Source organism: Dunckerocampus dactyliophorus, chromosome 8 (assembly GCF_027744805.1).
Source record: "Dunckerocampus dactyliophorus isolate RoL2022-P2 chromosome 8, RoL_Ddac_1.1, whole genome shotgun sequence".
In the NCBI taxonomy this organism is placed as follows: Eukaryota; Metazoa; Chordata; class Actinopteri; order Syngnathiformes; family Syngnathidae; genus Dunckerocampus; species Dunckerocampus dactyliophorus.
Window position 1 is genome coordinate 13,670,328 of NC_072826.1, and position 26,456 is coordinate 13,696,783.

Below are 26,456 nucleotides of genomic sequence, written 5' to 3' on the forward strand. Positions count from 1 at the left end.
AGACATCTAGCAGGTCTTGTGAGACATTTATTTTGTATATACAAGTATTATTAAGTATAGGTTTAGTGATATTTAGTAAATACGCACAGTATGTGCCATATGCCTCTGTGAACACCCTATTTCTTCTTTATCCTTGGCCTGCACCCCCCATTATTAAAGGATTTTGAAAAAGCTGATTTACTTGATTGTGCTTGAGTCGCAATGACGTTTAGGTAATTGGATGTTGTGCCTGATTAACACAGTTCAGGGTATGAAGAGAAACAACTCAAATCCGTCGTAAAAATCTTAAGATTATTCCTAAGATTATTGATTTTTATGTTCATTTTAACTCTAAATAATTGACAATAATGCTTTCTGTTATGATTTATATGCTTTTACTCCCCATAAACGTAAAACTATTTAAACCTCGTCCTGCTCATGAACGCAACATTAAGGCCGAGGCTACCAGCACTTATTAGTTCGCTGACGAAGCTCTTCGGATGAGGAGCGAAACGTCCGACACCATCTTCACAGAAGTACAGATGACGTCTCAAGAAGCCTTTTCCTCGATTAAGAAGCTGACTTTTCACCGGAATCGACAAAAATCGAGGGTTTGGTGGAAGACGTCTTTATTTAAAACCTAAAACGTGTTCCTTACTATAAAATGCATGAGAGTGCTTTATATTCTTAATCGCTAAGCGTTCCTTGTTTACTTTGGCTTGTCCGAGCGCCAGTGTTGTGTTTTAAATACGACTCAGCGCCCGTACGTGATGACGTGTTGCTATCATACGTCACTCCCACGCTCGGCTGTCTCCAACAAGGACACCAGAATTAAAGAGTCCTTAGCTCAGCAACCACTTCCGTAGTATGCCTTGCGCTAGATCGGCCGCCATGATGGTGAGCAGAATCCAGAAACATTGCACTGTAAAGATGCTCTCGGCACACTGCTCAACTATTAATTGCGCTGCTAGACCGTCCAAAAGACCACATTTGTCATTTTTAAAGTTCCTCAAAAACAAACACAGGCATGTGTGACAAAAATGTTGTATATTTATAACACTCGTAACAGGACAGTGGACTAGACTCACAAAGTGTATATCGTGTGGGACTCCCACATATATACACTTCAGCTTAAAGCTAATTTGTTTCTCTGGGTGATTAGTTAAATTTATGACAAGAACAGTGATGATGACGATTTAGGCTAATAGGCTATCAAATACCATCAACAATACCATTACTGAAATACTGTAAATGTTGCATTGTTTCAATACTTCCAGTTATCCATATAATATAGGTTTTATTATTTTGTATGTTGATGGTTAAGCGTTGGTAACACTGTAAGGAAGGAAAAAACTCAAATAAAGAAGGAAAACGTTTCTTGCATACTGCTGCTCAGGTTTTCATTGACATCTACATGTAGGCCATATACATGCATACATATATATTAATTGTGTTCAGTAAGTAACACTCATCCATTTCATCAAAGTATACGCACAGCGTATAACTTTATTTTATATTCACCTTAGAGCTAGTAATCCTTTGTACACTTTAGTCCGCCTAACCCCGCCCGCCTCTCTTGCTCACCATCACGGCGGACTTTCTGCGCCATGGCGTACTACACTCTGTTTCATTCATTTGAGATTGATTCTACAAATCCATTTAAGTTCTAATGTCCTTGGTCGCCAGCATCTTTGGCTAAGTGCTAGCGAAGTTGCTAAGTGTAGTACCAGGGGAAATACAACACTAACATCAGCAGACTGGGAGAAAAAAAAGAACACCTAACATTCTCTCGAGTGTCCGCGTCGGGCCATCGGCATGGCTCTGCAAGGCCCGGAGGAGTTGGGGGAGCCGGTGGAAGAGCCGGAGGATCTGGACGACCATGACGCTAGTAGTATCTCCCCAGCCGAGGAGATAACGCTGCCAGCCGGGCCCGGAGGCGACGATGAACCCGTGGGGACTCTACTGCTGCCTTGGGACCGCTTCTCGGCCTGGCTGCACTGCATCTGTGTTGTGGGCTTCGACCTAGAGCTGGGACAGGCGGTGGAGGTGAGGGAAGACCCGCTGAGGTCAGCTGGCTCATAGAGAAAGCCCACAAAAATGTCGCTGTCAACTATCCTAAAAGTTTCCCTTTATTTAGAGCTCAGGCTATTTCCTGGATTGGAGCCCACTACCCCTTCCATTAAGCTGTTCATGTACTTACTACAGTAGTGGGCAGTTGGACGTACGGTATATACCAGTAACCTTAACCTTTTTTCATTGAAGTAACCCCTGCGGAATATTTTTACCAAAAGCATTTTTGGTCGTAAAAGATCACTATGTGAATATTACTGTCCAAAACAGTGCTCATCTCGAGTGGTCTTGTTTTTAAAAAATCCTAAAAGTTCTGTCATTCTAAGTCCACTTTATGTAAAGAACAATGTCCGGGTTTTAATTCTCCATGCTCCTCGTGCAAGGGGGTAAACTTACAAAATCAGCAGGGGATCAAATGCCTTCTTTCCCCACTGTCTAAAAGTACATCTCAATAAATTAGAATATGTTTGAAAAGTTATTTCAGGAATAGAAATGCAAGTAGCATTAGTATCCATCCGTTTTTTATGCCGCTTATCCTCACTATGGTCATGGGGGTATGCTGGAGCCGATCCCAGCTGACTTCGGGCGAGAGGCCGGGTACACCCTGGACTGGTCGCCAGCCAATCGCAGGGCACATATAGACATCATTCACGCTCACATGCATATGTATGGACAATTTTAGTGTCGCCAATTAACTAAATTACTACTGCTATGGGCCGCACGGTGGTCTAGTGGTTAGCATGTTGGCCACACAGTCAGGAGATCGGGAAGATCGGTTTCCTCCCACATTCCAAAAACATGCATGTTCGGTTAATTGTCGACTCTAAATTGTCCATAGCTGTGAATGTGAGTGTGAATGATTGTTTATATGTGCCCTGCCATTGATCGGCTGGCGACCAGTCCAGGGTGTACCCTGCCTCTCACAGCTCACCCGCGAGACCATAGTGAGGCATAGAAGAAGGATGGATGGATATTTTGTAGAGTCACGAGTGAAATATTTCCTTTACAAGACAGACCTGAGAGTACTTCAAAAATGTATTTTCATTTTCCAAAAACCCCTATTTCAGTATCTCATACGGTTTTAAAAATTGTCAAAAAGTTCAGTATTGTAAAGCACTGGTTTACGCTCTAATTAGCACATGAAGTACAAAAACTTCCTTAGCTTTTAATTGGACTTTTGCACCATATACAATCCCTTTTGGCTTCTTTACTAACATAATCTATTTTATTCCATATATGAAATTCCTAGGAGTGGAGAAGCAGGACAAGGATCACCAGATCTGCATTCATTTGTGCTTCAAACACCTGTTGCCCTGCCAGCGCTATAGAACACATTTAGCTTTTTTGTCATGATGCTGAATATAAAGGGGGCAAACATAATGTGTTATTCTAAGTAAAGTCCTGGAAAACATGCAGTATCTCGGTTAATTCAGTGGAAAATTATGACAGCAGCGCTGCTGTTTTTAAGGACCTACTGCAAAAAAACTCATCAAAGACCCTCTGTATAACAGCACCATTCTGCTGTGTGTGAGGGCCTACTGTAAAAGCCCTAGTCAAAAATCCTTATAATCAGGGGTCCCCAACCACCGGGCCAGAGCCCAGTGCCGGTTCGTGGGCGGGGCCGAACTCGGCCGAGGAAACCTTTCAGGCGCACTGATTAAAAAAAAAAATACACACACACAAAAAATACTTTTGTAAATAACTAAATACAATTTTAAGTAGATGCATATAAATCTTGGAAATATGGGCCATTACTTTATTAAAAAAAATAATATAGTTTGAAGTTTTTGCATGTTTATGTTATTTGTTGCTAGTGTCCCACTTTGTTTGACAGTCCTTTAACGCACCATTGTACACGCGCTACCCTTCTCCCACTCTTCAACTAAACTGTGTTTTTATCGGGTTTTTTTCACTTCATATTTGACATCCTAATAAACGTAATCACTTAAAAATAAAACAAACAAAGCAAAATAGAGTTTTTATTTATGGCTTCCGTGTGCGTAAGAAAGCACACCCACCTGTGCCCACGTGACCACGCCCCTCTACACTCGTGCAGCCTAAACACACAAACGTATAACCTGTCTCCTACAGTTTCGACCAATAATTTGCATTTTTATCCCAAAACCATGGACCTAAGGTTTATTTGTCCTGATTTTGCTGATGAGTTTTGGTGTCATATGCTGACTGTGCTCATCTGTCCTCCAGGTTATTTATCCACATCATTCCAAACTGTCAGAGAAGGAGGTGAGTGATATATTTACCAAAATTATGTGATATGAGCTGTCCACTGCGTGATTACATGAAAATGTAAAAGACGTAAATTATTTTCTGGTTTTCTTTTCAGAAAACGAGCATTTGTTACCTTTCCTTTCCCGACTCCAACTCAGGTAAGTTCCTGTTTGAACTCTTGAAATCCCTGATGCCTCACAGCAGCACTATGAAAGCTAGTGTAAGGACTCGTCACATGTGAATAAGGTGAGGACAATCAGCTGTTAAAAAGACACTTTGAGCAGTGTTTCTAGTTCTAGCGCAATGGTTGATGCAGTGTAGGCAGGAAGTTACACACACATGAACCAGAGATTGTGGCGAAAGTGCTGCTAAGGTTCTGTTGGACCAGACATTGAAGCTGTGGTACTGCTACGTCTCTCATACTGTATGAACCTGCGCAGAAATATAAGTAGGAAACAATCAGACCCACCTCCAGCTGCACCCTTTTTTTTGGACACTTAAGTTTGTATTGAACATTTTTTTAATCAAATACAACAACAGACAAACAAACAAAAAGTGCCAAAATGGGAGTTCTTTGCTCAGAAGCATATAAAAATGTCAATTTTGTTTGTCAGTTCAAGTCTTACGTTACTGTATATATTTTGTCAAAGATTCAATGTAAATATTGTCCATCTAGACCTTTTGTCCTTGAATTGGGCCTCCTGCAGCCATAGGCGATGTGCGAGCCTTTCCATTATGTAGATTTCCGCCATTATCGCATTCCACTGATCCTTTGTAGGGGCGTCCTCCTTTCCCCATTCCTCGTTCTAGCTTTTTTGCCTGCTGCCAATAGAATCTTTACCAAATATGTGTCTTTCACGAGTACATTTCCTTCACATAGGTTTCTCAAATATATAACCATGCAAGACATAGGGATTGTGTTAGCACACCATTCAACATTTTCCAAAATTGCATTATCTTATCACATTTCTGCATCTATTACGCCACATGTTCTCCAACATGGCATTGTTTTATGTAATTCCCATCATTAAAAGCTGGGAACCAAATATAAACGGAAACCAGCTAACATGAGGGAATTGAATTGTTCTTTCCACTCTCATTGTAAAAGGGACAATTCTCCCCCGACCAATCAACAAGCATTAGCATGTCAAACTCCACTCGTCTGCTACCATTTGTACAGCTTTTACTTCAGGTAAAAAACCTGGGACTTCATTTTTACATTTGAATGTGACTTCAAACATTTCCTGTGCATATATGCTGTACATATGTATACACATACATAGACTTACCTATTGTTGTGAAGTAGGAGATGGATTTTAACTCTCACATGGCTTCTTTTCATGCGGTCACAAAGTTGTTGTGACAGTAGTTTTTGCACATGACTGCCCTTGTCAGTGTGGCCCACTCAAGTAGCAGCCACAGCGACACGAGCACATCATCCCACTTTGCTTTGCAGGGCTTTGATGGCCATTGACAGGCCAGGTGGTCCTCACGCAATTGTGGACACACACACACAGACACAAACGGGGAGGATGTGTTCAGATGTTCAGATTTAAGCTCCGACTCATGTTCTACCTTTTTTCACCCTTCTTCCAGTTCTTCCAAAACGTCGAACAAAGCCAGGGAGGCCCAGCAGAGCTGACAGGTTTGCACTAGGACGGCTAGTCAGTGTAGCTTTAGAGGCAGTTGAAGACTTGCGAAGGAAGAAGCATGAAGGAACTTTGGAAGGAAGGAGCTTTGCAGGTTCTTACTTTAAAATGTTTGATGGGAATCAGAAGCATCAAGTTGTTGGTGTCTGCGAGTGTCTTGAGTTCAAAAGAAATCAGGGCAGAGTAATTCCAGTTTTGCGTGGATTAGCCAGTCATCAAAGGCTCCTCCCGTGTCTTTCCTATGCATTAGCCTTGCAGCAGCATCCCGAAAAAAGTTCCTATCCTGCTGTTGCTTCTGCTTTCAGGTTGCCTCGGTGACACCCAGTTCTGCTTCCGCTTTCGTCAAGGTTCCAACAGAAAGTCGTCTCTTGGCTGTTTCCTGGAATCCAGCGACAGGGACGCACCGCCCTGCCTCAAGGTGGTCCCACACACGCACTCACATAGTTATGATTGTGTACACTAATGTCTTAACATTGTGTGTGTTTCTAACAGAGGGAGCAGGGCCATTATTACGGCTATGTGTATTTCCGTCAGGTGCGAGACAAGTCCCTGAAGAGAGGATACTTTCAGAAGGTGAGTCACACTTCCAAATTGGTATACACAGTGACATTTTTTACTTTACTGTCGTACAAGTGCTACAGTTTAGTTAACCACTGTATAATACAGTAAAACTAAAATAACAGTGAAGGTCGTCAGTCTTTCTAATGGAGAGGGAACAGGAAGGCTTGCAGAGATACTTTCACCACTTTTACTGTCTGTGGACCAGAGCCTAGGTGGCTAACTATAGCTAGCTAGCTGCTGCCAGAGAGACACAGTGGAGCCAGGCAAAATGTGTAAACAAAGATGGTAGAATGGTGGAACTTCATTTCAAGTCAAATGTAAGCGATCACAAAGCTTAGACTGTGACAAGCTGCCGTCAGTTGACTACACATTTCAGTATTTTTCATAGTCACGGTAATAAGGGACTTCCCTTGTCAACTCAATACTTGACACATACTTTTATCTGGTCGCACATGCGCGAGTAGATGAAAAATTCACTCACTGTCACATTTCAGTCGCAAAATACGACCATTTAGTGGCAGTCTGGAGCCCTGGTAAAGGTGACTATAGAGGTGTTGTTTCATGTCTAGAGGGCTCTAATAATGTAAAAAACTGTATTTAGAAGGTCATAAATAGGATTTCTATGCTCTAACTACAAAAATATTCTAACCAATTAACTGCAATAAACTACGATACTACTACTATAATACTATATACTGTAGTTATTGCTGGAAGTAATACGTGTTGTGTAGTGTATGCACATTAGCATCTATTTCAAATAAAAAAATATATATCAATTATATTTGGTGACTTATATTGCTTTTGTTGTACTAATTAGCAAGATGCTTTCCTATGTCACAATACATTGCATTTCCTCTTCTATGATTATCATCGCACTTTTCCTCTTTGCCATCACTGGTACTCCTCTGTGGTCGGCAAAGAAATATCAAAACGCACTTGTGGAATGGAGCGTTTAAATGCTCACTGAGCTGAAGTCTTGCGTGATGATGTTTATTTTTTGAAACAGATTTTGTCGAGAAATTTTTGGAGCTCCAAATTCTGGAACTCCAAATTCTGCCACTTTTGGTGTTTTGCATTTTGGAGGTTCCGCTGTAATGTTGTACTCATAGTTAATCAATTGATAGATCTTGTTTTATTGTCCATTATATGACTAAGTTAAGGTAGAATGTTGAACAACAATACCCGTGTGAGCTATTGATTAAAAACAAGCATTGGTCCTCTGTTTGGTTGATGTTTTCATCCATGAATGTGTTTGTTCGTGTCTTCCAGTCTCTGGTCCTGATCAGTAAGCTGCCCTATGTGACCTTCTTCCACTCCCTGTTGAAGATCATGGCTCCAGAATACTTTGAGAAGCAGGAACCATGCCTGGAGGCTGGTGTGTTACATTATTCATCTTTTTATCGTCATGTGTGTGTGTATTTAAAACTTGCTCTGAGGTTGTCAGTTCTGAATTCCACTGCAATATATACAGTAGATATATTTATTAAGTCCTTTATAGGCTTGCAAGATGTCATTCACGCATGACATCACGCAAGACAATGAAGGTGAGCAAAGAAGAAGAATATAGACAGGAAGTTATGTGAAGTTATTGGTCTGCGCTTGAAAACTTGAGAATGTTCACCCTAATGTGGTTGAAGATGTATTTAAACAAACACCAGAGTATACATTTGGACGATTGAAAGGTGTTTTTACTGATGACTCAGCTTTTCACCTGAACAAAGTCCACTTTTAGTGTTTCCATGTGTTTGTGCGTTTGACTCACAGCTTGTAACGACATCGACCGCTGGCCGACGCCCCACCCTGGAAGAATCCTCACGTTGCCCATTATGGGCGTGGTCATCAAGGTGCGCACTGACATGACTTATGAAGGAAAAAATAAAAAGGCTTTCACATCGTCAGGTATATGAAACATGCATGGAAATATCCCTGCTGAGGGTTTATCTGTGCGCCGCTGCAGGTGCGCATCCCAACGTGTTATGACAAACCCGGAACGACACAGCTGGTCCAGTCTGCTCAGGTGGTAGCACATACACAAAAGCACAACCACACATGGCTGTCTTCCCCTCACTTCTGATTGATTGAAATAATACTCAATGAGGTTTTTCCTGTGAGTTTATTGAAACTTTGTCTGCATCTTTTTCAGAGTGACAGTCTGGTGTCCATTGTGCTGCCCACCATCCATGAAGTGGACCTCTTCCGGTGAGAGCTGCGAGCTGCTGCTATTTATTGTCTCTCCATACAGCTGTATATCTTCCTACTGTTCATTGGTGGTACTGCAGCAGCTGTACTATTTTAAGACCAGTATTAAGAGGACTGTATGCTGTGGATTCCTCCAGTTTCCTAGAGGGCGCCAACATTCAAATGTACTGCTAGCATTACAGTAATCCCTCGCTTACCGCAGTTAATTGGTGCCAGACACATCTGTGGTGCGTATGTTTTGACTAACAGTACGCCGTATTCAACCACAAAACAGCATGATTTATGAATTAATATATTTTCGAAAAACCGTGATAGAGTGAAGCCATGAAATTTGAACCGCAAAGTGGTGAGGGATTGTATAGCAGTATCGTAACAACAGCATGACAGCAAATCGTTGATTACCTCTCTGACTGTTCTGTGTGTGTGTGTGTGTGTGTGTGTGTGTGTGTGTGTGTGTGTGTGTGTGTGCACGCCACAAGTATGTATGTGAATACCAACAGCCGTGAGTGACAGCCATGAACGGCAGCTATTTTATTTTAACACATTTTTTGTGTTGTTTATGTTGTGGAGTAGTTGGTTAGATATTTGAGCTGTCACAAAAGCAAAAAATATTTGTGTCAAAGCAAACGTTATGCTGTAAATGTATCTTTTCACCAAAAGCTCGTTTTGGCCCTTTTCTAGTCGGCAACTGATATTTTCCTGAAACTTACCCATGTTCTACTGCTGATTACTAAAGAACGGAAAAAGATAGAAACAAACTTTTATCTGATAAAGACAGGAGTGTAATATTTCTTTTGGTAGGTTCCATGTTTATATAGCCATAGAACACAGTATTCTGTGTGCCTTGAAAGATCAGTCGAAATCATCTAAAATGGGCGGTCCTAAAGGGGTTGTCTTTTGAAAAATGGCTGGGATTGAATGAGTTAAGGAGGTTCTCACCATGGCTGCTGAGGTTGGATGCAGTAAGACAGTCATTTGAATCTTCTTCAAAGATCCTGAGAATTATGGAACAAAAAGTCAAGTAGTACACCCAAAAAATGCCACTGGAACTGAGCCAAGGATCCGATTGGCTGTCTGTCAAGACACGGGACGATCCTTGGCCCAAATGAAGGCTGTTACTGGTGCAAAGTGCAGTCCAGTAACCATAAGATGGCATCTGCGAGAGAAAGCTTTTAAGAACAAAAAACATCTTGAACGACGTCATCTCCTTCAGTGCCACAAAATGACCCATTTGGAATTTACATGAGCACCAAACATGGGACAAAGTGGAAGGGAAGGGAAGTTCACAAAAATGGACATCAGTTCCAGACCGTGGATGTCCTCTGTGAAGCCATCTTCAAAAGCTGGAGCAACATTCCCCCTTGCCTCCTGAAAGCACAGGCATCAAGCATGCCCGCACCAATTTTTGAGATGATTAACAACTCATTACTGTTTTTAATTTTTGAACAATTTAGGGGGGTTTCCGGGATTTATTTTAGTTTTGGTCTCAAAGTTGTGTTCAGCTGATGAACAGTCTATTTAAGTTTAATGGTTGTTTGCAATAAATGGTCTCACTCCCATTTCTTCTTTTTGTATTTTGAAGCTCTACTTAAAACCTCCTTAAGATCCAAAAGCGCAAAATTTAGTTATTGTAATTTTTCAACTGATCTTAAAATTTGGATCAGGAGTGTATATATACATACACATACAGTACATGTTTAATTGTACAAAGAAGTATGAGAACAACATCGGAAGTATAAACCTAAACAGAAATACTTATTAATTAATAATACAGAATTACAAATAAAATAAACAATAAATCCATTAACGCACTTTGTGTGTGTGTCTCTCTCTTTCTGTTCAGATGTTTCTTTCCAGTCTTCTTCCACATCCAGATGCTGTGGGAGCTAGTGTTGCTCGGGGAAGCGCTGGTTGTAATGGCACCGTCTCCGGCCGAGTCGTCAGACACGGTGCTGGCACTAGTCAGGTGTGTCAGCGATTCTGCTCTTCTGCACCTCATCAGGTGTTAAATATATATCAGAATATATCAATATCTGCCTTTTTGTCTCTGCAGCTGCATCTCTCCTCTGCGTTATAGCAGCGACTTCCGGCCTTACTTTACCATTCACGACAGCGAGTTTAAGGAGTACACCACCAGGACACAGGCTCCGTGAGTGAATGCCTGCTTCACATATTACAGTTATTGCTGAGTCATGACGGTGACCCCCCCCCACACACACACGCACACACGCCACCCACTGTCTTTCAGACCCTCAAGCATCCTGGGAGTGACGAATCCCTTCTTTGCTAAAACGCTGCAGCACTGGCCTCACATCATCCGCATCGGTGACATGAAGCAAGCAGGTATGTGATTGTACACATGATGGAGTCACTACAGAAGGAAGAAATGTCTCATTGCTTATGGATAAAAGTGATTGGAATAGTGGGATGAAACCTTCACAAAGATGTCTGATTACACTCCCAACCCCCCCTAGGAGAGATGGCCAAGCAGATGAAAGTCAAGAAGCTGAAGAACCTGAAAACTCTTGACTCAAAACCGGGTATGTTTTTAAGCTCACTTTTGATTTTGTGAAGTTAGAGAAAGGGGAGACAAAATATTACAGCAGTATGAAGGACAGTACAGTTGTACAATTTTGCAAACTACTGCTTCCACCCGGAGGCACTGTTTCTCCATCGTTAGCCCGCTTCTTCAATTGTTGTAATTGTGAATGTTACAGGTGTGTACACGGCGTACAAGCCATATCTCAACAAAGATGAAGAAATTATCAAGCAGCTCCAGAAGGTAAACAAGCATGGCCCCCTTAAAACAATCATGACCACACATCATAACATCAGTACACAGCAGTATAATGAAGTGGACCTTCGGAAGTTGAACACAATCTGTTCCAGGGCTTCAACTTTTGATTTTTGTAATCATCAATACCCATACGCTATAACGGAAATAGATTGAATCTATACAAGTAAGCGTTGTTAACCGTAAGAGTTAACCTCAGATCCACTGGTATGTCATTTTCCTTTTTAGTGGATCATCTTTTTGAAGAAAGTAGCGCCTAGCTTCCTTGAAGTCTTAGATTACATTCCAAGTCATTCAGGCAGGTCGTAGTCAGGTTGTGTTGACATGTTCATTGTGTTTTGTCCTCTAAGGGTGTTCACCAGAAGAGACCTTCAGCAGCACAGAATGCAATCCTGCGACGGTACTTTCTAGAACTGACACAGAGCTTCATCATTCCCTTGGTAATTAGCAGTTCTTAAATTGTTGTGTGTTATAGTTTTCTTTGAAGTCCATATGTGTGTGTGTTTGCTGTCCTTGCAAACAGGAGCGCTACGTTGCAAGTCTGATGCCACTCCAGAAGTCTATCAGCCCATGGAAAAGTCCTCCTCAGCTGCGACCATTTGTCCAGCAGGATTTCATGAAAACTCTGGAGAAGGCAGGTCCGCAGCTTACGTCCAGACTGAAGGGGGACTGGATTGGACTCTACAGGTATCAATGTACAATGTGAACCCATACCTGATTTTTGTCGTCGTGTGACGTCAATGGGTCCGATAGAAAACGAGCACTGTCCAAACTTGAACAGTACTTAGGCCGTAGACCAGACCTGCCCCACTAGACCCCGATGCAAGTGGACTGTAATGACTAAAAGTGAAAATGAATTCCTCAACCTTCATCTTTGTCTGAATCTGCACCAAAATGTTACAAGTGCCACCCCTTTGTAAGCATTTATGACCAACATGATATGTTGGTAATCCAACTGGCTAACTTGAAAAGCAAAGGGTGATGCGGTTGTTGTCCTTTGTCCACATGTTTTCATCCTGTCCCCCTGTGTGGCTCCCCCTGCAATACTGAAGGCATTTCCTCAAATCTCCCAACTTTGATGGCTGGTTCCGCAACAGGAGGAAGGAGATGACCCAGAAACTGGAGGCCCTGCACCTGGAGGTGCTTTGCGAGGAGGTGAGGAAGCAGAAAGTGACTGAGGTCAAAGGGTGTGTAGGTCTCTCTTAGTCAGGTTCATCACATGTGTCCGTCTGGTGTGTAGGATCTGCAGCGGAGAGTCCAGAAGCACTCAGAGGTGGAGACGGTGGATCTGGTCCTGAAGTTGAAAGACAAACTGGTGAGTCGGGAGAAGATCAGTCCAATGACGTCCTCAACTGTTTCTGCTTCCAGAGTGGATCACTCTTATTTCACCACTGTGAGAAAGGATTGTTTTCACTCATGTATGTCCTGAAATAGTCACCTTCGCTCGAATTAACGAAAATAAAATAATAAAAATGGCAGTAGTGCAGTCGATCATCACACATTTGAGATTCAGCATTCACAGCCTCACAAATTCAGGGGAAAAAAACACGTATATACATAGCTATATTATTTGTACAGTATATACACTACCAGTCAAAAGTTTTAGAACACCACAATTTTTCAGTTATTTATTGAAATTCCAGTCGTTCAAGTCCAGTGAATTTGTAATGCTACAAAGGTGTCAGGTTCAAACTCCTGTGACACTTGTAAAACACAGCAAAATTACAGAAGAGATAAGACAACTCTCGCGAGGAGAACGGAAGGGACGCACCAGAGTTGCCTTCCCAAACCGCTCTGGATACACCCCCCGTGCTTCCTCTTTTTTATTTGGGTATTCCCTGTCTACATGGTTGTGCAACTCTAAAGGGGGGGGGCAAGCAGCTGCACAACTGTCTTTGTTTTGTCTATGTGTGTGCATCTCTGTGGTGATTATCTTTAACACATGTGTGGTATGAAGTACATTTTAGCATAGCCTTGACGGACATCGGTTGGTCTGCAACTGCAGCCTCGGCGTCAACAGACACAGGGGCGCCATGCGTCGCCACCTTCTCTGTTGCGGGGTCACAGCAGCATTCCTAAAACAAACATTTCTAAAGGGCAACATACTTTAATGCTACTAAGATATGAGTGATAATTACAGTATATTGCTTGTTAATTTATGTACAGTTCCAACAAAAGTTAAGGGTACCCATCCATCCATCCATCCTTTTTCTGTGCCACTTATCCTAATTAGGGTCGCGGGGGTATGCTGGAGCCTATCCCAGCTGATTTTGGGCGAGAGGCGGGGTACACCCTGGACTGGTTGCCAGTCAATCAATCGCAGGGCACATGTAAACAAACAATCATTCATACTTACATTCATACCTATGGACAATTTAGAGTCTCCAAATAACCTAACATGAATGTTTTTGGAATGTGGGAGGAAACCGGAGTACTCGGGGAAAACCCACACACGCACGAGGAGAACATGCACACTCCACACAGACGGAGATTCGAACCCAGGTCTTCCCGATCTCCTGACTGTGTGGCCAACATGCTAACCACTCAGACTCAGACGGCCTAAGGGTACCCAAAACTGAAAAATAACGTGTATTTCAGAATTATACAAAAATGCCTGTTTCAGGCACCACAAAATGGGTCAACAATTTAAAGCTGTTCTGCAGAAATGGAGGTTGATCAAGCCTTGGAAGTTGGTGCAGCAGGTGTTCCATGTTCTGCTGAGAACATCAGTTGAACAGCATTGTACTGGAGAAAGTCATTTGTTGCTACTAAAACGGCAAGAAAAAAGGGAATTAACAATTAGCTGGTAGTGTGTGTGTGTGTATATATATAATACCGACCAAAAGTTTTAGAACTCTCCAAGTTCTCTGGAGGAAAAACCTACATTTCTAAGTGTTAAGATGAATTGTGTCACGAGTAAACAATGGCAATTGGAAGAGAGACAGGGCGGGTTCTGGAGCTGAATCTAATCTAATAATTACAACACTTTTGTCACTTTTATTGCAAATGTTGATCCGAAATCGGCGGGGAAGGTCAACATCAAGCTAGCAGAAGGATTTGGGGGTTGTGGCGGTGAGCCATGTGTCAAAAACAGACATTTTTATAAACGCACAAATAACTCGCGGTTTTTCACCTTTTTCTGGTGGTCCCAGAATATTCATATATAATATGAAAAGCAGGAATCTACTGCTAGTTTAGGTAAGTATCGTTATTATAATTATAATAATAATAAAGTTGTGGAGAAATAAATAACACGCATATAATATGTATATTATAATTTTAAAAATTCGACGAACCTCTTAGTTGTGCTTTGATGTTGCCGTGCAGAGCCAGGCGGAGAGGGAGCATCTACCCGTGCAACCAGGGACTGTGGCCAAACTGCGAGCTCACATGGAGGGCATCATCTTGTCCTTACCAGAAGACCTGCAGGGCATCCTCCATAAACCCTCCACGCCGTGACCTTTCACCCACACGCCCTTTCACAGGTGCAGCCTCTTTGTTCAGAACAACACGGAAACAGCACATTTTCGTTTCGACTGCACAGGCTCCTGTGGCAGGTTTTGATCTGATGTGGCTGTCATGTGACCATGTGAGGGCAAATGAGGGTGTCCCACATAGCGGTGCTTGTCACCAGGCAACAAAATGAAGGCTTTTGGGTCAGAACTTTTGCTTCCAATGTTGTTGCCCACTTGGAAGGACTTGGAAATGTTTCTGTTTGTATTTTTATTTTGTACTTCTTTTTTTTTTTTAACCAGCAGTGGAGCTGCAGTTTTTAAATGTTTCTTTGAAGAAGTGCACTTCCTCGCTGAATGGCTGCTCTGTACTTCTTAGAAACACACACTTAACACACACTAATTGTATGCAAAAAAAAAAAAGCCAGCAGCAAAACGGTGCTTTTTTTTTCCTCCTTTGTTTTTATACTAAAACATGGGGTCAATAATAACACGCACACAGTCGATCCAGCACCAGCGACGTAAATCGCTTCCCCAACAACCCATAACACTCCTGCTTCCGTGTCACATGACTCCCTCGCAACCTATCATGAGTCAGCATTTATGTGTTCCAGCAGCAATTTAAATTTGAAGAGATGGACACCCTGAGATGCTTTTTTTTTTTTTTTTTTTTTAGGGTCTGCGCGACTTTGAATGTAAAGTTCAGCCTGCTGAAGCTTGACATGTTTAGACATCAGAACCATAAGAGTTCTGACCGAGCTGATGGGACATTTCCAGGAAACATTTCAGAAACTTCCCATGCGGAGTATGTGGAATATTCTGTTATATATAACATTTGTGCACTTTTTTCACGCGAATGACTGAGAATCAGCTTATAGCCGGGGGGGGTTTATTTACTGAAACCAGAGAGAGGACAGGACAGGGCGTTGATGCAGGTGCACGTGTTAATCCAAGAGAGTTACTTTTGAAATATGAAAACTGATTATACTGTATATTAGAGTGCATGAGAAAGTGGAAAGGAAAGCGTAGCTCTCTTTGACCACATGGTCATTTATTAACAAGTATAATGCTCCTGCACAACAACATCAAAACCAATGTTGTAGTAGCGGTAAGGAGCACACTACCCAGCTCGCATTATGTGTTCATTGTAAACAACAGTGCGGCAAGTGTAGCACACATGAGTTTTACACCAACAGTTGAGTAGCCATACCAACAATTTAAAGCACACGCAGAGGTAGATAAAACTGCAGGATGCTGACCCAGGCGGTTATTTGCTTTTACAGACCGATGATTATAGGAGGGTTTTGAAATATTTTAATAATAATATATGTTTACGAAGACAGTGATCCCCAACCCCCATGTAGTACCGGGCCGCACAGAAAGAACAATTCATTTCCATAATGTTTTATTTTGAAAAGTGGCCAGATTCTCTCTGTTACATCCGTCTCACCTGACGCATGTCCATTGTGCGTGTGATGTCTTTCTCTCGCCACACAGATAGACTACTACTGTATTTTTAGCATTTTGCCGTCACCTCATATTTGTGCTCAAATGCTGATACTATGTGGGAATGCATAAAGGTAAGTTTTGATGACTCTCAAGTTAATTCATGCTAGCACACTGCCTTTTACCACACACGTCAAACAGCAATGTAATAATCTCTCTGGAAAAACTCCAGACTCTTCGTTTTACACAATACATAATAAGATAAATTACATCGCTATAATGTACGACACCCCCGTCCCCCACCCCTGGTCTGCGGGAGATTTGTGGAAACACAAGCCGGTCCGTGGGTCAAAAAAGGTTGGGGACCACTGTACTGAGACATGACAGCAACAACGTTTGACTTCCCTCTGCTCAACTAATGATGCACATTTCCACTTTATTCCCATGGAAAGTTTCCAACAATTAAAAACGATCGCAGTTCTGCAACTCTGCTCATAAATGGTTTCATGTCTCGATGACACCAGTCAATGAAGACATTGTCCTCTTCAGTTTAGATGTGTAAAAAGGTCTCACAATGCCTTCGTTTCTGGTCAACACACAAAGTTTGTGTTATTTTCTTTGAACAAACGCCTTCAAGATCCCTCAGGAACTCACAAGGAACTTCAGTAAACATGTCATTCATTTTCTCTTTTTTAATGACGACGTCATAATTCAGACCTTTTTTATCTTCTATTTTTCCGGAAGGCATTTTAAAACCTTGTTTTAGGCATTTTCACTGATTCAGGTGGTCATATTACGACTTGTACTGAACAATATTGTGAGATTTTCACCAAAATGGCCACATTTTCTTTCCAGGTTTATTATTATTCTTGTTTTTACTTACTCTCTGGCGTTTCTCAACGTACATTTACAGCATGTCCCGTACGTGGCGCAAGGCTGCTGTTTCACTAAACTTTATTTTATTATGTATATATATTTTTTGGGGGGGGGGAGTGGACAGCTTGGAAGTGCAAGACTCTTTATATTTGTAAAGAATAAACTTATTTTAAAAACGTAATGTTTTTCGTGTGTAACTATAGAAAAATAGTTGACTTTTGTAGAAAATAGTGTAAAGCAAATAAAGGATGTACAATAATTATTTTGCAGACGCTAACCGGAGAGTCATAAACAGGAGTTTGTCTCCTCTCGTCTTAGTTGAACGAATTATGGGACACGGGATGAAGTTGATCGTTAATTAACAGAAACCATGACTAGTAATTAAAAATGGCAACATGAGTTGCTTGGCGTTATTGAACCACTACATGAAACCACTGTGGAATAATGATGGGAAAGTGCTTCATTGTTTGGTTTTCATGAACTATATTGTAAATGAAACTACAACTAAAATGTTGAAATAAAACATTCAACCAGCGACAGTGGAAGGATTCTTTCCTAGTTAGCGCTGCTTGCTGGTTAGCCTCACATACCACCATTTTTTTCCTCAAATATCACAAATACTACAGACCTAATATGAACAGACATTACAAAAATACTTAGTACACACATCTGCATATTCAAATAAGTGTCATAGTAAGCTAATACTGCATTTGGTTTTAAAGGAGAGCCAGCTGTTGTTTTGTCCTTCTAAAGGCACGAAGGATTATGCAAAAACGCTTCAATGATGATAGAGATGAGTGTTTTGAAGTTGTTCAAGGCGTGGTGTACACATCATGAGTGAACAGCCGTCATGCAAACAAACTGAAGCGTCCTGTGAGACATCATGTTTTTATATATATATAAATCAAACAAAACTGCTGCCATCTCTTTATTTATGCACTATTGCGTGATTACAACGTTATAAAAGGCAAATAATAGCAGTTATTGGAGTATTGTGATAGAAAAGTACAGTAGGAGAGTGGAGACCTCCGCCAAGGGTTTGTCAGCTATGACGAGCTTTTCAGAGGATGTCAGGTTTGGCTCAAGAAAAGAAAAATGTAAATTGAAAGTACTGGTATATTTACAGTGGCGTGAAAAGGTGTTTGCCCCCTTCCTGATTTCATATTTTTTTGCATTTTTGTCACCTAAATGTTTCAGATCATCAAACTAATTTAAATATTAGTCAATGGCAACACAAATGAACCCAAAATGCAGTTTTTAAATGCAAGTTTTAATTATGTAGAGAGAAAAAAATCCAAACCTACATGGCCCTGTGTTGAAAAGTGATTGCCCCCCCTGTTAAAACATAAGTGAGATTGATTGAGATCTATCAGTCTGTAAAAGTTTATAAAGCCATTTCTAAAGCTTTGGGACTCCAGCAAACCACAGTAAGAGCCATTATCCACAAATGGCAAAAACATGGAACAGTGATGACCCTTCCCAGGACTGGCCGGCCAACCAAAATGACCCTAAGAGCGCAGCGATGACTCATCCAAGAGGTCACAAAAGACCCCACAACAACATCCAAAGAACTGCAGGCCTCACATGTCTCACTTAAGGTCAGTGTTCATGACTCCACCATAAGAAAGACACTGGGCAGAAACGGCCTGCATGGCAGAGTTCCAAGACAAAACCCACTGCTGAACAAAAAAAAAAACATTAAGGCTTGTCTCAATTTTGCCAGAAAACATCTTGATGATCCCCAAGAGCTTTGGGAAAATACTCTGGTCTAATGAGACTTTTTGGAAGGTGTGTGTCCCATTACATTTGGCCTAAAAGTTTTCAGAATTTCAGAAGAAGACCATCATACCAACAGTAAAATATGGTGGTGGTAGTGTGATGGTCTGGGGATGTTTTGCTGCTTCAGGACCTGGAAGACTTGCTGTGATAAATGGAACCATGAATTCTGCTGTCAACCAAAAAATACACAAAAATAAGAAATCAGGATGGGGGCAAACACTTTCACACCACTGTATGTAGTTTTGTGAAACTTGGGTGAAACATTTTCAGTAGTTTCAGGTCAATTGAGCCTTGCCATGGTTCTTGCTGGTCCTGTGATTCGCTTGTAGTTTGTGCCCACGTGTCTTTTTTCTCGTGGTCTTCTTGGACCTCAGCTCGTACGTGTCCTCAAGGAGGGTGCTCCCTCTCAGGGAGTATCTGATGTCGGACCACGTGAGGACCGAACCAAAGGGCCATCTTTAAAAACACACACACATGCGTCAGATCCAATAGATTTACACACACACACACACACACACACACACACACACAACACACAGCGGTTGTACCCGTAGGCTGGGCTGCTCATGTAGTTCAAGATGGCGTTGTATGAAAGGGGATAATCCCACACTTGCAAGTCAGTCACCTGACCCTCAAGACCTGACATCGCAACCACAGGCTCACCTGACCACACGTACTGGGCACACACAAAGACAATAATATGAATAAAAACATTATTTTAACCACCTGCTGACAATAATATCTTTTTATGGTTTTATATTTATAGTATTTCTTTGTAACATTTTTTGTAATAACATTGAATTGGCACACTATTGTATTAATTATTATACACTCTAATCAGTATAAAGACATTAGTTTGGTGAAATGATGATCACTAAATATTTTGTATTTATTTTATTTTGACATGACATTTTTTTTACAAGTTATGATTATTTTTAACAGTCATAGTAATACATTTTTTTTTTAGAGCGCTCTTCAAAAACTGAAAGACGCTTTACGCAGTAAAAACAAACAAATATGAGTTTACAAAATGGCAAAATAACAGTAGAAAATAAAATGAACAACCATAAATGTATATTCTTTTTACATGTATTTTTAATTGCAATTTATAATTAATTTGATGTCCTGTTATGACATTTATTTAATTTTGTATTGTTTAGAGTGAGATTCGTTCATTCTATTTTGACATTTAGTTAAGTTTGTTTTTTTGTTACTATTTAGAATTTATTTTATTTCTAATGATTTCTTAGTTTTACATGTACTATGCCATGTAATATATACTTCTCAAAAAAATTAGGAAACACTTCAAAAACACATCAGATCTAAACTGGGGGGAAAATGATCTTGAATATCTTTCCTGATAAGAAGTGGGTGATGTATTAGTAACAAAATGATGCCACATCATTTGATAGAAATGAAAATGATCACCCTATAGAGGGGGGGAATCAAAGACACCCCAAAAATGAAAGTGAAAAAATGATGCAGCACACTGGTCCATTTGGCTAAAATGTCATTGTAGCAACTCAAAATGATTCTCAGTAGTTTGTGTGGCCCCCACGTGCTTGTACGCATGCCTGACAACGTCGGGGCATGTTCCTAATGAGACTACGGATGGTGTCCTGGGGGATCTCTTCCCAGATCTGGACCAGGGCATCTATGAGCTCCTGGACAGTCTGAGGAGCAACCTGGCGGCGCCGGATGGACCTAAACATAATGTCCCAGAGGTGTTCTATTGGGTTTAGGTCAGGTGAACGTGGGGGCCAGTCAATGGTATCAATTCCTTCATCCTCCAGGAACTACCTGCATACACTAGCCACATGAGGTCGGGCATTGTCGTGGACAAGGAGGAACCCAGGTCCCACTGCACCAGTGTAGGTTCTGACAATGGGTCCAAGGATTTCATCCCGATACCTAATAGCAGTCAGGGTGCCATTATCTAACCTGTAGAGGTCTGTGCGTCCTTCCAGGGATATGCCTCCCCAGACCATCACTGACCCACCACCAAACCGGTCATGCTGAATGATGTTGCAGGCAGCATAACGTTCTCCACGACATCTCCAGACCCTTTCACGTCTGTCGCATGTGCTCAGGTTGAACTTGCTCTCATCAGGGAAGAGCACAGGGCACCAGTGGTGTAGCTGCCAATTCTGGTGGTCTATGGCAAATGCCAATGGAGCTCTACGGTGCTGAGCAGTGAGCACAGGGCCCACTACAGGACGTCGGGCCCTCAGGCCACCCTCATGGAGCCTGTTTGTGATTGTTTGGTCAGAAACATTCACACCAGTGGCCTGCTGGAGGTCATTTTGTAGGGCTCTGGCAGGGCTCATCCTGTTCCTCCTTGCACAAAGGAGCAGATACCAACCCTGCTGAGGACCTTCTACGGCCCTGTCCAGCTCTCCTGGAGTAACTACCTGTCTCCTAGAATCTCCTCCATGCATCCAGGTACCGCAGTGATGCCCTGGTCCAGATCTGGGAGGAGATCCCCCAGGACACCATCCGTAGTCTCATTAGGAGCATGCCCTGACGTTGTCAGGCATGCGTACAAGCACGTGGGGGCCACACAAACTACTGAGAATCATTTTGAGTTGCTACAATGACATTTTAGCCAAATGGACCAGTGTGCTGCATCATTTTTTCACTTTCATTTTTGGGGTGTCTTAGATTTCCCCCCTCTATAGGTGATCATTTTCATTTCTATCAAATGATGTGGCATCATTTTGTTACTAATACATCACCCACTTATTATCAGGAAAGATATTCAAGATAATTTTTCTCCCAGTTTAGATCTGATGTGTTTTCAAAGTGTTCCTCTAATTTTTTTTGAGCAGTGTATTTACGTCAAGTTATACTTAAATGCAACATATTGTTTTTAATACAAAGATACTTATTATTAATAAGTTCTGGTGTTAAAATGTTGAACTTTCACTTATTTCTGTAAAAAGCTGTAACAGAAGAGCCGGACTTTATCCAAGGTTTTTGCCTTTCACACAGAACCCAGCAAAGGCGGGTTATTGCTGTACTGTAACTGTGTGTATCTTTACACAGCGACACGGCATCCTGCAGTTAGATCATTAGATGTCGTCTGGTGTGACGTACAAAATACTTGTCCGACAGCGACAATTCATTCAAGGTCAGAATGGAATTTTGCCGAGACGACGTTGTCCGTCCATTCCGCCTCAGTGGCGTTCACACAGAACCAAGGTGTCCTCCTGACGTGAGCTCACCTTGAAAGGGATCATCTTCCTGACGCTCATGTTGGCGCCGCTAAAGAGCTGCACCACACTCTTCAGCGTATCCACGGTGATGCACACCCTACTCCAGATGTCCGGCAGGACGTTGGGCCACATGCTGATGCTGGGACTCAAGTAAACGCTCCGGTACCTCAGTCTGCTCCAGCGCAGCTCATGTTGACCGTCATAATGTACGGCAAGTGTCATGGCCGCCTGGCTGGACGGACTGAGAGTGAAGATGACGGGGGACGACCACCTCAAGTCCAACATGTAGCGCAGACACACGGTCACACCTAGGACAAAATATCACTGCTGTACTTTCATGGGACACTACCTCAGCGAGACTACATTTCATTAACGTCATTTTGGTTTCATTTCAAACACAGTGTAAACTAAACGACACATAGTTTTGGGAGAGATACAGTATAAGCTTTTGCAACTGTGCTATGTTAGGCCAAATGAGTTCTGAAAATGTCATTTCTGTTTGAAGAAATGAGCCAAACCAATAGATAGATTTTTCTCACCTCCAGTAGGTGGCTCTGTGGTCCAGCGAGGGTAGGTGAAGACAGAAGAGGCCGTGTTGGGGTAGACCGTGGTTGTGACGGCATTGTCCTTGGTGTCGTCGGCCCTGGTTGTGGTGGTGTCCGGAGGAAGAGAGAAGTAAGGCGGGTAGAAGGACACCCCTCCCCCTCCGGAAGACAACGTGACCATCTTCCCATTTAAGTTTGTCGTGGGAGAAGCTGCAGCAGGCAGGATGGAGGAGACGTCAGCACAATGACAACAATAATAACAACAAACGCAACAGCAACAAACTGCTGCACCTTTTCAAGCCGTGTTGTTGTTTCGCCTGTGGTGTTTGCTACTTGTATTAAGGAGCATCGTCATTTGACAGCGGATGAAACGGCCATGTTAAATTGATTATCCTTGAACCTAACTCAAACTAAACTAAAATAATGCAATTTGGTAATAGCAGAAAGGACATGCACGCGCAAATACAAATTGACGGTGTGGGCGTAGATAGAAAGGGAAAATGAAAATAACTTTTTGGAGATCATAATAGATGGAAAAATGAGCTGGAAATCTCACATCAAAAATATACAGCAAAATTTGTCCTTGACCAAATATCACTCCCCTCTTTACTATTCACTGGTATCGCCATATCTAACTTATTGTATGGCGGTATGGGGTGATAACTATCAACGCAATCTTCACTCGCTAAATGTAGGGGAGACTGGGGACAGTTGCAACAAGCCTTATTTGTCTAATCAGTAACATGCTAGAGTGATGACACTCATACTGCACATGCTCAATTAACCCCTCTACTTGCCAAGAAGAAAGCGGCCATATTGCGCATCTGGTCCAGCTTCTATCAAGACAAAGTTGTTTTGGAGGTATGAAAGTAGCTTTTTTCACGAGCTGTATTTTTGTCATACTATCCTAATATTTTGTATGAATTACTCCAAACCTACATGGTTTGAATCACTGTTTTGTTGACTATTCAGCAACATTGCTTACATTTGTCAATGTCACTGTGGCTAGTTAGCATATGGTGTTTTGTCGTGACTGATACTATGCTAATATCAAAATAGACCACACTAGGCACGATTAACATATTTTACTGCTCATGATGGGCAGAATAGGGAATCATAATAAGAAATGAATGCTAATGATAAACAAAATAATAAAAAATCTGAACAGAGGAAGGCAAAAAAAAAATACAAGAACATCAAACCACAAAGAAAAGTGTAAAGAAAACCAAAAAAAAAGAGAAGAATCAGACTGAAGAGGAAGAAGATGTCTGTTTTGTTTCTGTGAGCTAGAATTGTTCAGAAGCTGCTGGAATAGTTCACAAGACAGCAGATTTGTTGGGGAAGAGGCGAGTGTTGCAGTTTTATTTTTTAAGCATTCGTTTGCCTTTAACAAAACTTAAAAATCAAACTTTATTTTCACTGGAGTTTTAAAACAATGTGAATTTTGTTCACTAAAACTGTTCACTGTTTGTTCACATGTTTAATAAATGTTTTTTGCACTCCAAATTATTCTATTCTTTTTGTCCCAAACTGAAATATTGAGTTTTTATAGCTTCCGTAACATTTGCACATTGACTCAAAGTAGGCCTATGTTTTACACAAAACTAAACTTATTAAATACTTTAATATTGTATACTGTGGTTATTTAAACAAAAAGCATACAATTTTGGTGAAGTTTACTGTTTTTTGATATGTTGCAACCGTCCCTGATTGGTGTTGCAACTGTTCCCAGGTTTGGGGTGCCTAGTCTAAATAATCTCTGAGTAATTGAGAGTAATATAAAAAGTGTTGCAACTGTCCCCGGTCTCCCCTACTGCAAAAAAGATCAGTTAGGATCATCCTTAATGCCGCATATAGAGCACTTACAAAATCCTTTATTTCTAAAATCACAAATATTAAAATTTGCTGATTTAACGCATTTGCAAGCAGCTACAATTAAGCGTAAAGCAAACAATGACCTACTACCCCAAAAATATCATACTTTTCTACAAGAGAGGAGAAATATGAACGCAGGGGAAAAACTAAACTTAAAACACTTATAAGCGAGAACAACGCTAAAAACCCCCACAGCATTTCAGTATGTGGAATCAAATTATGGAAGGGATTGAGGAAGGAACTCAAACTAAGCACTAAGATGAGCGACTTCAAGAAACAATACAAGCCGTTGATGTTTATACAATACAAGGAAAAAGTCTTGAACTTGTTATGTTTATTTGCACTTATTATTATTTATTGTTATATATGGTTATTAGATATTATTTATTCCGATTGTGTAAAAACCTTGACAATTATATTACCATATTGTTACATTACCTTATCATTTTTTCTATGTATTAAAAAGATCATACATGAAATACAGGAAGTTAATAATATGTAGTGTACTAGATGTGGAACAGATGGGGGGTAGGATTAAATAACCTCTGCTTCTTCCTACTCCTTTTGGACATGTGGAACTGTGAATTGTATTATGCAATGTATAAATAAAAGCAAACCATTACCATGGTTATCATCACACTTCCTCTTCCTTGACTCGTACCCTTCTTTGGTGGTATCACAAAATGTCAAAGAAAAATCAAAACACTCTTGTGGCTTTCATCCTTCCTGAACCTGATTTGAACAAGTTTTGTTTCGGTTGCCTTTTTGTTTGAAAGATTGAAACGCTCATAGTGGTGCTCTCACGGGATTTGTTTCATAAAAACACCATCTGGTGGGGCACTCCTTCCAACTGCTCCTGATGCAAAGTCGCCTTGTGTGTGTGTGTGTGTGTGTGTGTGTGTGTGTGTGTGTGTGTGTGTGTGTGTGTGTGTGTGTGTGTATACCTGTGGTCCAAGCTGCAAGGATTTGTTCTCCAGAAGCTTTCATAAGGATCAGTGTTGCCATCACCGTGAACGCATAAAGCCTGGAGCCCTCCATTTTCACCTTCATCCTTAACCTGCGGTGGAGTGTGTCCGTGTGTGTGTGTGTGTGTGTGTGTGTGTGTGTGTGTGTGTGTGTGTGTGTGAGATCAACACTTTCATTTCCTGACAGTGACAATGTGGCCTCCCCCTTTTTTCATGGGTGGGTGTCACATCCTCTTTCACTCTTTCTCACATCCTCAGTCACTATATAATAATAAATATGTTTTATTATTATGATAGTGGTATGTTTTATAGTTATATCATTTATTTATATTGATTTACAACCTTGACCTCTATTGCAATGCATCATAACAATGCCTTTCCCTTGGTAAAGGCAAAGGGTACATGTTGAACACAAGAAGCTAACAAATGGATTAGCTATTCGTCCTACTCCTTTTTGGTCATGTAGAATTGTGAATCGTAAAATGTGATGTATTCCACTGTCATGTTCAAAATAAATCACACCATCACCATTTTCTTTTCTCCACACACACATTCAGTGCGTGGTATCGAAGGAGCAGCTGTTGCTGGGAAGGAGACTCCTTCTTCTTGAGTGTGTTTATGTTTACACTTGCCAGACACCTTATTAGGAAGATGTCCTTTTTGCCTACTCAGAGGAAGCATAAACAAGAAGGAGCAGTGTTACATAACTGACAGGCTTGTATTCAAAAGTTTCAAAACAAGTCCCATTTGTTCAGATTTATTTGTAAATAATGTTATGTGAAGTGATCTGTTCCGCGGTTCAATTGTGGCCATCGTTAAACT

General features: G+C 41.3%; 2 protein-coding genes across 5 annotated transcripts; one reads left to right on the forward strand and one right to left on the reverse strand.

Annotated features, from left to right (window-relative positions):
* The first annotated feature begins 1,417 nt into the window (after positions 1-1,417).
* Positions 1,418-18,573, forward strand: dennd6aa (DENN/MADD domain containing 6Aa). 3 transcript variants are annotated; one of them, XM_054783706.1, is made up of 21 exons: positions 1,418-2,025; positions 4,255-4,293; positions 4,394-4,436; positions 5,875-6,021; positions 6,233-6,345; positions 6,420-6,500; positions 7,758-7,863; positions 8,253-8,332; positions 8,446-8,505; positions 8,632-8,687; positions 10,531-10,653; positions 10,741-10,836; positions 10,936-11,030; positions 11,162-11,227; positions 11,405-11,469; positions 11,832-11,921; positions 12,005-12,168; positions 12,534-12,636; positions 12,722-12,796; positions 14,809-14,966; positions 15,610-18,573. In XM_054783706.1, exons 1-20 carry the CDS (start codon positions 1,795-1,797, stop codon positions 14,938-14,940), a joined length of 1,965 nt encoding a protein of 654 aa, XP_054639681.1. In that variant the 5' UTR covers positions 1,418-1,794; the 3' UTR covers positions 14,941-14,966; positions 15,610-18,573. The 3 variants fall into 3 exon arrangements, with proteins under 3 accessions (XP_054639681.1, XP_054639680.1, XP_054639682.1); XM_054783705.1 differs by having other exon boundaries at positions 1,421-2,025; positions 14,809-18,572; XM_054783707.1 differs by lacking the exon at positions 5,875-6,021 and having other exon boundaries at positions 1,435-2,025; positions 14,809-18,571.
* On the reverse strand, positions 18,128-25,775 carry LOC129185977 (uncharacterized). Of its 2 annotated transcripts, XM_054783708.1 has the most exons (5): positions 25,614-25,775; positions 22,789-23,004; positions 22,259-22,557; positions 19,583-19,710; positions 18,128-19,490 (listed from the first exon to the last, which is right to left on the reverse strand). In XM_054783708.1, the coding sequence occupies exons 1-5, from the start codon at positions 25,717-25,719 to the stop codon at positions 19,310-19,312; spliced, it is 930 nt and encodes a 309-aa protein (XP_054639683.1). In that variant the 5' UTR covers positions 25,720-25,775; the 3' UTR covers positions 18,128-19,309. The 2 variants fall into 2 exon arrangements, with proteins under 2 accessions (XP_054639683.1, XP_054639684.1); XM_054783709.1 differs by lacking the exon at positions 19,583-19,710.
* Positions 25,776-26,456: the final 681 nt, after the last annotated feature.